The sequence below is a fragment of the Vulpes vulpes genome, chromosome 16 (assembly GCF_048418805.1).
Source record: "Vulpes vulpes isolate BD-2025 chromosome 16, VulVul3, whole genome shotgun sequence".
In the NCBI taxonomy this organism is placed as follows: Eukaryota; Metazoa; Chordata; class Mammalia; order Carnivora; family Canidae; genus Vulpes; species Vulpes vulpes.
Window position 1 is genome coordinate 42218826 of NC_132795.1, and position 13893 is coordinate 42232718.

At 48.2% G+C, this 13893-nt stretch overlaps 1 protein-coding gene across 2 annotated transcripts in view; it reads left to right on the forward strand.

Moving 5' to 3' along the window:
- Positions 1–2325: 2325 nt before the first annotated feature.
- The window catches only part of KCNMB4 (potassium calcium-activated channel subfamily M regulatory beta subunit 4), a 64489-nt gene continuing 52921 nt past the window's right edge, over positions 2326–13893 (forward strand). The window contains exon 1 of one of the 2 annotated variants that reach the window (XR_011997979.1): positions 2326–2766. Coding sequence is in view for 1 of the 2 variants with exons in the window: in XM_026001721.2 (XP_025857506.1) it covers positions 2431–2766 (336 nt within the window). In the remaining variant the exon portion in view is untranslated. The remainder of the gene's footprint in view (positions 2767–13893) is intronic. The other variant, XM_026001721.2, reaches the window with a different exon arrangement.

Below are 13893 nucleotides of genomic sequence, written 5' to 3' on the forward strand. Positions count from 1 at the left end.
AACTCTGGGGGAGCTCTGGAACCGTGGAAAAATTAATCATCTTTATTAAATTATCTTTAGGCGCCGCACCCCTGGTTCCTGAGCACTCCCAGAGGCCTGCCTCCAGGTTAAGTTGCTCGCCCCCCCCGCCCCCCGCCAGGGGAGCAAAACTGCATCTCCTTACCTGCCCACACCGCCCCAGGGCTCAGACGGGCCGGAGCGGTGGTCACAACTACCAGCAGGACACAGAATCTGGCCAAAGATCCCTGATTTCGCATCAGGCCGCCTCAACTATTAAACTACCTTTTCCTTTCAGGGAATGTAATCACGAACAATCGTCCTTATGCCAACAGAAAGGGGGGCAAAAAAAATGCTTAGGAAATCGACTGTCTCAAAGCTTGAAAATTAAAATATATTAAACATTTAATATTTACATATTAAGATATAAAGCGCCTTCGTGATTTGGAAGTTTTCTAAGCCCTGTATCTTAATTTTGTTTTTTTTTCCCCCCAAGAAAAAACCGGGTCTTCGTGTAATTAAAGTTGCTTTGCTTCTTGCTTGGAAACACTGTCACTACCCCATAAAGGAAGGGGCTGCCTCACGGGAAGGTACCAGAGCTGCGGCCGGCAGGTACTCACGAGCAGTCAAGCAACCTCGCAAATCCAGAAAGAAGTGACGAATTCCGGGCTGCACGGTCCTCAGGGCACGTCCGCTGGGACGCGCGGAGCGAGAGCGGGTCACCGTCTGCGCTCCGCGGGGCGAGCATCCTCCCTCCGCAGCGCAGAGCGCTCCACCTGGAGGTCACGGCGGGAGCGCGGCTTGCAGAGAGAATTCAGAAAACAAAACAAAAAAGGTCACGGAAAGCAGGGAGGCCGGAGGTGAGCAGAGGGGGTCGGGGGGAGCGCCGGGAAGGGGTTGCGTGCCCGGCGCACCCCCGGGGCCTGCTCGCCGCTGCCGCCCCGCCCCGGGTGCGGGACCGGAGGCGCGGAGCGGGAGAGCAGGCTGCAGGGGGAGGCCGCGCGGGGCGCCAGGTGCTGCCGTCGAGGCCCGGGGCTGCTCGCAGGTGCCGCCCCGCCACAGGTGCGGGAGTGGGGCGCGGGGAAGGAAACAGGGCGCGAGGGGGGCGAGGTGCTGCCGTCAGGGGAGCGGGGAGCGGGGCGCGCGGGGGGGCGGGGTCTGCCGTCGGGGGGAGCGGGGGCTCGAGGTGCTGCCGTCGGGGGATGGGGGAACGGGGCGCGGGGGGAATGGGCCGTGGGGGAGGGGAACGGGGCGCGGGGTGGGGGTAGCGGGGTCCGCCGTCGGGGGGAGCGGGGCCAGGGGGCGAGCGGGGCGCGGGGGCGGGAGCTGCCGTCGGGGGCCGGGGCCGGGCCCTGCGGGGCTGCGAGCTCTCCGCAGGTTCCCTTCGGTCCGGGCCCTGGGCCAGCCGAGCCGGAGTTCCCGCCCGCCCCCGCCCGCCCCCGCCCGCCCCCGCCGCCCTCGCTCGGCCCCGCCCCGCGCCGTGTGCAGCGCCCACTCCGCTGCGCTCCGCCCGCGTCCGTCCCATCGCGGCGGGGGCAGAGGGGGAGGGGAGGGGAGGGGAGGGGGAGTCGCCGAGGGGGGGCGGCCGGGGGGGCCGGGACCCCGTGCCCGAGCGTTGCCGCGCTCGCAGGGCGTAGAGGGGCGTGGGGGTGTGCCCCCCGCCGCCCCCGCCGGCCCCCGCCGCCCCCAGGTGCGCCCCGCCCGGCCAGTCCCCGCCGGCAGTGCCAGCTTCCCGCCGCTCCGGGGCGCGACGCCGTCCGCCGGGTTTTCGGGTTTCAACTTTCCGTCCTCCTCGGACCCGCGGGTTTCTGGGGCACCTGCGGCGCGGCCGCCGCCCTCCGCGCTCCGCTCTCCGCGCTCCTGCGGGAGACGCCCCCGGGCGGGGCGGGGCGGGGCGGGGCGGGGCCACCCGGGGCGTGGCGAGGCGGGACGGGGCGGGCGGGGCACCGGGGCGGGGCGGGGCGTGGCGAGGCGGGACGGGGCGCCGGGGCGGGGGCCGGGCGGAGCCGCCTGCGGGCCGGGGAGCCCCGGGCTCGGGCGAGCGGCGCGCCTGCCCTCGGGGCGGCTGCCCGGATCGCGGCGCGCGGGCGATGGGGAGCGGGCGGCGCGGGGCGGGGGGGGCGGGGTGCGCGCGGGGGCGGCTGGCAGGGGGCGCTGGAGGCGGGAGGCGCCCGGGCGGCGCTCCCCGAGGGCGCAGGCGGCGCTGACGCGGCGGCCGCTCGGCGCGGGCCCGGCGGGCGGGGGGCGGGGGCGGGGCGGGGGGCGCTGGCGCCGGGGGCGTCGCGGGCCGCGGCCCCTTTGTTCTCGGCTCGCCCTCGCCGCCCACGGGCCTGCTGTCGCGGCGGCGGCGGCGGCGGCGGCGGCGGCGGCGGCTCCTCCCGCGCGGGCGGCGGCGCTCGGCGCGGGGTGCGGGGGGCGGGGGCGCGGGGGGCGATGGCGAAGCTGCGGGTGGCGTACGAGTACACGGAAGCCGAGGACAAGAGCATCCGGCTCGGCCTGTTTCTCATCATCTCGGGCGTCGTGTCGCTCTTCATCTTCGGCTTCTGCTGGCTCAGCCCCGCGCTGCAGGACCTGCAGGCCACGGCGGCCAACTGCACGGTGCTGTCGGTGCAGCAGCTCGGCGAGCTCTTCGAGTGCACCTTCACCTGTGGCGCCGACTGCAGGGGCACCGCGCTCTACCCCTGCGTGCAGGTCTACGTGAACAACTCCGAGTCCCACTCCAGGGCGCTGCTGCACAGCGACGAGCACCAGCTGCTCGCCAACCCCAAGGTAGGGCGCCCCGCCGGGGAGGGCGGGCCGGGGGGGGGGCGGGGGGAGGGGGCTGTGCCCACCTGGAGCTGGGGCAGCGGGGAGGTGGGAGGGGGCCGTGCTCATCCGGAGCCGGGGCCCGGCCTGGGGGTTGGGGGGGCTGTGCTCACCCGGTGCAGGGGCAGGGGGGAGGTGGGAGGGGGCCGTGCCCACCCGGAGCCGGCAGGGCATGGGGGTTGGGGGGGGGCTGTGCCCACTCGGAGCCGGGGCAGGGGGCAGGTGGGGGGGCTGTACTCACCCGGTGCAGGGGCAGGGGGGAGATGGGAGGGGGCCGTGCCCACCCGGAGCCGGGGCAGGGCATGGGGGTTGGGGGGGCTGTGCCCACTCGGAGCCGGGGCAGGGGGCAGGTGGGGGGGCTGTGCTGACCCGGGGCAGGGGGGAGTTGGGGGACTGTGCCCACCCGGAGCCCGGCTGGGGCAGGGGGACTATGCTCACCCGGAGCTGGCCAAGGACGTGCCCGGGGGGGGGGCACCCGGAGCTGGGCGGGGGGCGGCGGGGGCACCCCGAGCCGGGCGGCCCGCGCTGCAGGCTGCTGTGGCCCCGCGCGGACCCCCGGCGCCCCCACCCGGGGGACCCACGTGAACACTCCGCGGGGCGCCGGGGTCCGGGGGGCGGGGCCGGCCGGGGAGCTGCGAGCGGGCGCGGGGGGCCGGGCGGCGCGGCGCGTGCCGGGGACCGGGGAGCCATCTGCGCGCAGAGCGGCGAAACTTACTGAAAATAGAAAAGCCTCCGTGCGATGTACCGAACATTCCTTCCCTGGCAACTTTTTATCGTTCTCTCAAAAGAAAAAAAAAAAAGGGAAAGAAAAAAGGAAAAACCTGGTTAGGACTCGAGGGATGCAGAGCCGAGGACGGAGACGCAGGAAACTGGTCCCGGGGGAGGAAAACACTTAAAAAAGCCGCGTCCTCGGCCTGTGAACTACTTGAGCTGCGTTAGTAGAGCTGCTTCTGCAGGAAGGCCTCGCTCCTCTCTCCCTCTCTCTTTTTTCTTTCTTTTCTTTCCTTCCCTTCCCCTTCCCTTTCCCTTCTCTTCCCCTTCCCTTCCTTCTTCCTTCTTCCTTTCTCCCCTTCCCTTCTCTTGCTGTGTTGTAGTTGCTGAACCATTGAGTCTAGGTGTGTTTCCCCTTTAAAGTTCCCGCCCTTTGCGCCCCGCTGCAGACCAAGCAGAAATACCATCCAAAAGGCAATGGGTCTCAGTGTGCACAGCAACACTTTGTTAAATGTACAAAAGAAAACATTTCTCTATTAGCATTTTAGGAGAACTTAAAACAGACCCATCATTTCTCTGCAGGAAGACTCCAGGTCTCGTTTCCTCAACAAACAGTAAATTCTTGGATTTGGGAAATTTTTAAAAAAAGGAATTCCTTAAAAAAAAAAATGACTCCTCTTTTTAAAAGATGCTCTTGGGGCAGCCCTGGTGGCGCAGCGGTTTAATGCGGCCTGCAGCCCGGGGCGTGATCCTGGAGACCCTGGATCAAGTCCCATGTCGGGCTCCCTGCAGGGAGCCTGCTTCTCCCTCTGCCTGTGTCTCTGCCTCTCTGTGTGTCTCTCATGAATAAATAAATAAAATCTTAAAAAGATGCTCCTGCCAGTGAATGTAGATTCATTTCACTTAGAAATGAAGATCATATCGAAGAAGTAGACCTAGAGATACAGATTTAGATAAGGCATGATGTTCAATGTCTTGAAGAAGCCGTGTCTCAAAAACAGGTCAATGTGATAAAACCCAGGAATCTCTAAAGAAATCTTAGAGACATCACTTTGATTCAGGGTTAAACCATTAATATAAAGCACAGTGCCAAGCAGGAATAGAGATGCAGCAGTCATCTGATACTTCGTCATTTAGGATGCATCCTTGTAACTGGTGAAACACTGCTAATAGGATAGTGATTCGGGGGCCGCCTGGTGGCTCAGCAGTTGGGCACCTGCCTGGGCCCAGGGTGTGATCCTGGTCCCGGGATCAAGTCCCGCGTCGGGCTCCCCATGAGGAGCCTGCTTCTCCCCCTGCCTCTATCTCTGCCTCTCTCTGTGTCTCTCGTAAAGAAATAAAATCTTTTAAAAGAAAAAAAAAAGATAGTGATTCAGGCCCTAATAATAAATTATGTACACAAATACCAGTAAATGGCTAATATCTAATCAAGACATAGAGAAGTTAGGATTTACTGCAAAAAGCCTGCTTTGTAATTTCCAGGCAATTTTGAAGGACCTGGCAAAAAAACATAAATTGGGATCATTAGGATATAGATTTTTACCTCCCTTGGAAGCAGTCATGATGCTTTATGTAATGCTACGGTTTTGTCTTTCTCTTTTTGTTGCAAATAGTCTGTTTTCTTCAAGTGCCAGTCCAGATCCTGGCAACAATTGTTTTGAAGAACTATCCGGACAGAATGACATTTTAGGAGGTATTCAAGAAATGACAGAATTGGAGAAAGATAACTATGCTACCAAAAAAAAAAACAAAAAAAAAAAAAACCAAAACAAAACGTGATGAACCCCATGCCGGTCCATTTAGTCAAGGTTTCCTTAGGCTGGCCAGTCAGTCTATACTGTCTCTTTATCCAAATTGTGATTACGTTAAAGCCTTTAGAGAACAGAGGTTTGTTCTTTTGCAGTCACCTTTCTGCTTTTGGACAATTAAATGCTCCATTTGGAAATTCTTATAAGCCATCAGTGATGGAAAAATTCAACAGCTGAAGCTCGGTGCCAGAGTCCAGGACAGAAGCAGACCGTGTGCACCGTCCTCTCATCTTAGGCAATACCCATCGCCCCTTCCTGTGCCTCCTGGCTGCCTTCATCTTTTCTGTGCCTCACGTTACCCACGTATCGAAGGCCTAGGTTCCCTGCCCATTCTAATGTCCCGATTCCCTTCCATGCTGCGGATCCTAATCACCTTCCGCCTTTTTCTTCTTCGCAGCCCACTACCGTTAAGAGCCCACTTAGGATTTCACTTCTTAGGGATCCCTGGGTGGCGCAGCGGTTTGGTGCCTGCCTTTGGCCCAGGGCGCGATCCTGGAGACCCGGGATCGAATCCCACGTCGGGCTCCCGGTGCATGGAGCCTGCTTCTCCCTCTGCCTGTGTCTCTGCCTCTCTGTGTGACTATCATAAATAAATAAAAATTAAAAAAAAAAAAAAGGATTTCACTTCTTAGGGAAAAAAACAGGGACTCCCCCCGCCCCCACCACTACCCCTCCCTTGAGTTTGCTGCCTCGATTTAGTAAAAGGGAGGGGAAGGGAAAATAATATTGCAAATGTTGACTTCTTAAGCCACAGACTACCAAAGAGAATGATGTGAATCAATGTGACCTTTGACTAATATTCTCTTTAAAATACCTTTAAGTGGATCCCGTCCATATTGTCAGGGGTAATCGATGTATCTATCCAGTCCCACGACGTAGTATTCAAGTCAGTTGGTTATACCAGGGACCTGCTCTGGGATTTAACCACAGTGAAATCTCAATGTGGGACCAGCTCCTGTGGCTGCTCTTCCCATCACTGCATTATTCCTGAGGGGCCTGCAGTTAGTTGTGTGGGCTGAGAGCTTTGGTTCTTAACCGTGGCTGCCCATTAGACTCACTGGGGGAACTTTGAAAAGAAATTCTGGTGCTTGGGTCCCGCCCTCAGAGATTTGGACTTGGACTTGGTCTTGGGAGAGTCCTGAAGGTGGTTGGTGTTTTTTTTAAAAAAGTTCTGCGAGTGACCCCAATGTGTAGATGGAGTCCAAAACCACTGGCTTAGAAAACACACTGTGCAAGAAAAGTGAAATAAGAACCAAAAGGATTCATTGTGATTAATACCTGTGTTCTCAGGTTCAAAGATGTTACTGATGCTACTGAGTACAGGGAGCCTGGTGTAAAAGGAGGGTCTCAAGGAAATTCTGAAGGAAGAGAATCATTTAACGTTCGTGTAGAAACGATCATCTAAAATTGGATTAGTATAAAAGGAATGAACTTACACAGTTCGTTTGCTTTTTGCATCAATATATACATTGGGTGGCCAAGAAAAGATGAATTTTTAAAACTACCTCTTGTATGTGCAACAAGAGAGAGTGGGTGATTAGAGGCTATATGTTTTATTTTTGCTTCGAGGGTTTTTTTTTAAATTTCTTTCTCTGGTCTGAAAAACCTAGACACAAAGGGAAAAAAATCTGTTTCTAAGAAACCAGTATTGTGAAAGGGAGAGAAATTCATTGAAGAGAAGGAAGACTTTAGACTTTGAGTGTTTTCTCCCAAACTGGATGTCCCTAACTGTGCCCTTGTACCTTCCCGTCACCTTCTTGGGACCTCCCCATCCTTAGGAGCCAGGGTGCCCTAAGCCCCCGTGCCCCCCACCCCACCCCAGGCCACACTTCCTGCGGAGGCAGTGAGGTCTGCTGGGGTCAATTTCTGAACTCCATCCCTGAAATAAATGTTCAGTGTGATATACTTTGTGCTCTCAGGAGGCCCTTCAAATGAAGACTGAGTAATAAAAGGCTAAGCTGGCTCGTGAGGATTTCTCTACTATCTTTGTTTCTCAATGAGAAACCTGGCTTGCTGTGGTTTTTCCTCTGGTGACTCTATGAAATAAGTTTTGGTATGTAGGTAAAACTCAAGTCTGCCAATACTTGCTTAGCATCTGGGTTCAAAGAACGGAGCCAGAAACGGGAGCACATCTTCGAATCTTATGATCAGAGAACAGGGTGAGAAACAGGAGGACAGCCAAGATAAGTGTATTCATTTAACGAATATTTGTTAAATGCCTACTTTGTGCTAGGAGTGCTTGCAGGTTCCGAGGCTAGAATAGAGATCGAAATAAAGTCTCTGCCCTCGTGAGGCTTATGTTTTGGTAGATGGCAACAGACAAGATGTAGATTTATAATGTCATGTCATGTAGTGATAGGTGTGTAAAGAAAAGTCAAGCGGCATTAAGAGTGCAGACCGTGGGGAAAGAAATGAAGGGCTACCCTTCTGCATAGGCTGGTCGATCAAGTGACATCTGTACAGAGACCTAAAGCAGAGGCATCAAGGACATAAGAGTCAATCACGTGGCTATCGGAGGCTGAGGGAGCAGCGAGTGCACAGGTCCTGGGGCAAGCAGCTGCCAGGCTAACGGGAGGATGACAATAAGGCAGGACGATAGCAAGCAAGGTGGAAAACAGTGGGAGGTGAGGTTAGGCCTTACAGAACAGGCGGAGGGCTTTGGATTCCATTCTACGAGTGGTGATAAGCTGTCCGACATTATGTAGGACTGGATTATAATCAGACTTAAACTTCTAAAAAATGCAAATGAATCCCTCTGGCGGCTGAGTTGGGAATAGAACTTGTATGTTTGTGTGTGTCCAGGTGTATGCCCATGCTCACTCGTGCAAGGGGAGAGATATGGGGGCAAGATAAAAAAACAAGGTGTCCCATGGGGAAGGGGAATGATGATGGTAGCTTAGATCGGGAGGGAGCACTGGTGAAGGTCACCGATGGACTGGTCAAAGATGACCCCACAGTCTGTGTTGAGCACAACCGGGTGAAGGAAGGTAATTTTTTTCCTGGATGGGAAAACTAGAGGAGAGTAGTTTTGGAGGGGTGTGATTGAAAAGCTAGGGTTTAGTCTTAGATACGTCTAGCAGACACACAAGGGAGGATGAATCCATGTGTTTCTGCCCTCAATGAGACCATTCTCTAGCAAAGAACACAAATAACTATCAAAAATCCTATAAATCCTATAAGGAAGTCCAAAGACCATGATATGAACATCTAGGGAGGGAAGATTAGGAGAAGAGCTTCATGGGAGAATGAAACATTTGCCATGAAATTTTGAGAATGCATAGGATTTTCATCTTGGGAGGAAAAGTAGAGAGGACTGAAAAGAACATCAAGGAAGAGAAGATGACAGGAGCAAAGCTGTAGAGCTGCGCGAGGTACAGGCTGTTTGTGGAATCATCAGATGGACCATGTGGTTGGAACATCCGATGTGGAGAATGGAGCCTATGGCTAAGGCAGGAGAGTAAATTGGGATCAATAATGTTGAAGTCCTTGACAGCCTGCATGGGTTTGGTGACATTGGGAAACCCTGATAGGAAGAATAATGCACCCCCTCCACCAAGATATCCACATCCTAATCCCTAGAACCTATGAATATCTTATGTTCCATTATGTTCCATGGCAACAGGGAATTAAAGTTACAGATGGAGTTAAAGTTGCTCATAAGTTGACATTAAAACAGGGAGATTATCCTGGCGCGGGCCGAGGGTAATCACAAGGATCCTTTAGTGTGGAAGGAGGTGATCAGAGTGATGCACTATGGGACAGACTCAACCAGCCATTGCTAGTGGTATATACAGAAGGGGGCCATGAGCCAGGGAATGCAGGCAGCCTCCTTTTCCATGGAAGCGGGAAATGACAAGAAAATAGATTCTCCCTTAGAGAATCCAGAAGAGAGTTCAGTCCCCGCCGGTGTCTTGATTTTAGTTCAGGGAAACCCGTTTGAGAATTCTGACCGTTAGAATTTACGATAATACATTTGTGTTGTTGAAGCCATTAAGTTTGCGTTAGAGCAACAAAGGGAATCTGATACGGGAGTCAAGGAAGGTTTTTGAGTAGGTGAGTAATAATGATTTGGTATTTGAAGCTGTGGCCAGAACATTAAAAATCTACCTATATTACAGCTCTTTACAAACAGTCTAATCTGCAGACTACTAGACTCCTGTCCGAGATTACTTATCATGATCCATCTCTGAAATCGGTTTATTGTGTATGAAGATTTCAGTTATTTCTAGAACCCCCCAAAATTATGTATCTAAAACACTAGTCAGAAACTTTTCACTTTTACAGAAGAGATTTATTATGTTACAGTATATTTTGGTTACATTTTGGGAAAAATGCATTTATCACAAACTTACCTCAGTTATAAAGCTTTCTACAAGTTGTTGACACATTTTGTTTATTTAAACATTTTTTTGGCACTCATCAATGAATGAAGATGTATTTTATTTACCCTGGGTTCAATTATTTATTTTTTTTAGTCTCCAGCAGAGTTTCATATTCAGTTGAGTTCCTAGATAAGTAGTATATATATTTATATTAAAATTACCATAATTATTCAAGTAAAATGCTGAAAAGAATGGTTTTTAATATTATATATGTTTCTAACTCTTCCTTATGCTGTGACTTAGATATACTCTAGGTCACAAAAATGTGTAAAAATTTGTACTTTTGAGTTGTAGTAATATCCTTTTATTTTAAAATAATCAGTGTCATATAAATTAATCAGTGACTTTTATAAACTAATTTAAACACGGTTATTTCATGCATTTGCTTTGTTTTGTAGCAGAATCTAGCAGATTGGGTCACTAGAAGGTGTCTGTCTATATACTGAAGCATATGTGAAGGAATATCCATTCATGTCATTCTCCTGTATCACTCATCTGATTGGTACAGCAGACTAAATGGACTCTGAAACCTTATCCAGTGTCCAGTTACTAGTTGTAACCTAACTATATTACAGTAGCATATATTGTATCTCATTTAGAGAAAATTAAATCCTAGAAACTTAAATCTTACAAGTTTAACCCAATTTTCCTTGTAATAAATACATGTACTTAATGGTTTTTATCAGAACTTTATTTTAAAATGGTTCTAAAGAACAGAAAACCAGAAAATATTACTGCTTAGTAAAAGCTAAGTTCTCAATTTTGATTATAATAGCTTTCTGTTTTCTCTATTTCAAGGGTAAAAATACCAACAAAATTCATCTTTATCTCTTTGAAACCTGCTTCTATTCTGGAAGCTTGTTTTCAATGGTATCATTATTCTCTGCTATTAATACATATAAAAATTTTCACTGCCAGTGTCCTAGTCAAGAGTATTATCATTTGCTTTCATTATTTCAATATCTTTTTGCTGATCTCCTTATATCTAGTACATTTTTTCCTGCAAACCAGGGGTTTCTCAAAGTGTTGTCACTGGACCAATAGCAGCAGTATCATCTGTGAATTTGCTAGAAATTCAGATTCTCAACTCTCATCCTAGGTCCTAGGTTCCCAAAATGTAATCAAAATATACTGTAACATAATCTTTTTGGTAAAAGTGAAAAGTTTCTGACTAGTGTTTTAGATACATAATTTTGGGGGATTCTAGAAATAAGTGAAATCTTCATAAACAAATTGATTTCAGAGATGGATCATGATAAGTAATCTCAGACAGGAAGTTTAGTAGTTTGCAGATTAAATTGTTTCTAAAGAGCTGTAATATAGGTAGATTTTTAATGTTCTGACCACAGCTTTAAATACCGAGTCATTATTACTCACTGAATCAGAAATTCCACTCCAGTTTCTGGCTTAGTAGTTCTATGCTGAAGCTTAAGAATTCATACCGTAAAAAATTATATAAATAGGTGGGGAAAATGAAATGATATAAAGCAAATAGTCCAAAAGAAGGTAAGGAAAAAATAAGATAGTACATTTAAACCCCTATTTATTTATTTATTTATTTATTTATTTATTTATTTATTTATTTAAAGATTTTATTTATTTATTCATAGAGATGCAGAGAGAGAGAGAGAGAGAGAGGCAGAGACACAGGCAGAGGGAGAAGCAGGCTCCATGCAGAGAGCCTGACGTGCGACTCGATCCCAGGACTCCAGGATCATGCCCTGGGCTGCAGGCGGTGCTAAACTGCTGCGCCACCGGGGCTGCCCCTAAACCCCAATTTATAAATAATTATATTAAATATAAGTGGACTAACTTCTATTTAAAAGACAGATTATAGACTGGGGAAAAAAAACAAACTCAAATATGATTCTTTTCAGAGTCACACATAAAATATAAGGACATAGAACAGTTAAAAGATGGGAGACTATACATATAAATATCAACCAAAAAGAAAGAAAGAAAAGAAAAGCTGGAGTATTTACATTGTATCCAATAGATTCTCAGGCAGAAATTTGTTACTAAATAAAAAGGGACATTTTGTAATTGTAAAAAATTCAATTATTAAATATTAGGATATACCTAAAAATATAGACTCAAATCCTTAAAAAAAAAATAAAACAAGCCAACAAGCCTATCATGATAGAGATTTTTTTTTAAGATTTTATTTATTTATTCCTGAGAGAAAGAGAGAGGCAGAGACACAGGCAGAGGGAGAAGCAGGCTCCATGCAGGGAGCCTACAGGGAGCCTGACATGGGACTTGATTCTGGATCTCCAGGATCAGGCCCTAGGTTGAAGACAGCGCTAAACCGCTTAGCCATCTGGGCTGCCCCATGATAGAGATTTTAACACACCTCTGTTTATGACTAATAAACAATCTGATGAAAATAATATCAATACATATATAATAGATTTAAATAACATGTTTTACAACAGACACAACTGACATTTAGAATAGTGGGTCCAGTTATAGCAAGGTGCACATTATTTTAAGTGCTCATGTAACATTTACAAAAACATCATACTCTGGGTCAAAAAAGTAAGCCTCAACAAATTTTAAAGAAGTAAAATAATAAAGATTATATCCTTGGTGAAATTAAACCGGCAATTGTGAAATTTTACTGAAAGGCATAGAAGATGTCAGAAGTTCACCAGGATATGAATGAAAAATTAAGCTCTACATTAAAAAAAAGAAAATTTGACACATAGTTCACACTCATAAAAAAACAGTTCTAAATGAAAGAAAAACTAAATATGAAAACTATAAAACTTTCAGGAAGTAGCATGGGAAAATAACTTTATGACATACACACTTAAGAAATATTTTCTGAAATGAGGCTGAAAGGACATCATAAGAGGAAAAGATTGATACTTTTGAGCACATTAAAATAACAATTTCTGTATGACTAAAATTATGGTAAACAAAATAGAAGTATAAGCCAAATACTAGTAGAAAATAATGGCAAAACAAGTAATAAGCAATAAGTAAAAATGAAAATGTCTATATCATTAAGAGAGTGGTAGATGGCATAATGGGAAAACGAGCAAAGGATATGTATAAGCAATTCATGAAGGAAACTCAGATGATCAGTAAATGTGAAAAAATGCTCAATTCCACTAATCTCAGGGAAATTCAAATGACACCAATAATGGAATACCATTTCACACCCATCAGTTTGGCAGGACTTAACATGATGAAGTATTGTGTGAATTCAAGAAAATGGTAAGTCTTACCCATTCCTAGAAAATTGGTTCAACTACTTAGGAAAATAATAAAACGTATTAAGTGTAACCGAAGCTTTGCATACCTGACAACCCAACAATTTAACTTCAAGGTATTTACTGTAAAAAAGAAAAACAAAAACAAAAACAAAACCCTTCTGATACACATCCAGGGAAATATATATATGAGGAATTTCATTGCAGAATTGTGTATAGTAATGAAAAGTAGAAACAACCTAGGTGAATTAATTAAGATCCTGGATGGGATACTTTAACAGGAACCTAATCACAGTGACCTAAACAAAGCAGGTACTAGTTTGTTTTTTTTTTCTCTGTAAATGTCAGGCCTGTAGGAGCCAATCCCTGGGGCTGTACCAGTCTGATGTGGAAGGTTATCCAAAGACTCAGGTTCCTACCATCTTAATGCTCTACCATCCCTTAGCATGTTTTTTACTGACTTGAGGCTCTCTGCCTTTCAGGCAGTAGGAAAGGAGAAAAGAGAAAATAGTGGGTAGGTAGCTTTCTTTTAAAAAAGTGGCATGTAATTCACATAAAATGATATTTGCCCTTTTAATAGATAGTTTTTGGTATAGTCACAAAATTGTGCATTGCTGCTGTCTAATTTCAGAATATTGTCATCAGTCCCCAAAGGAATCTGATGCACATTAATACTCATTCCCCATTCTCTTAACTTGGTCATGGTATATAATCATTTTTTTATGTAGATTTAGTTTGCTAGCATTTTGTTGAGGATTTTTGCATCTATACTTTCAGATATATTGGTCTGTAGTTTTCCTATGTCCTTGTCTGATTTTGGTATTGTGGTGATAGAATTATTTGGGAAGGGTCCCCTCTTCTATTGTTTGGAAGAGTTTGTGATTATACACCACTATCAAGCAGGATTCATTCCAGGAATGCAAGGTTGGTTCAATGTTCTAAAATCAATTAGTGTAATACACCATATTAATA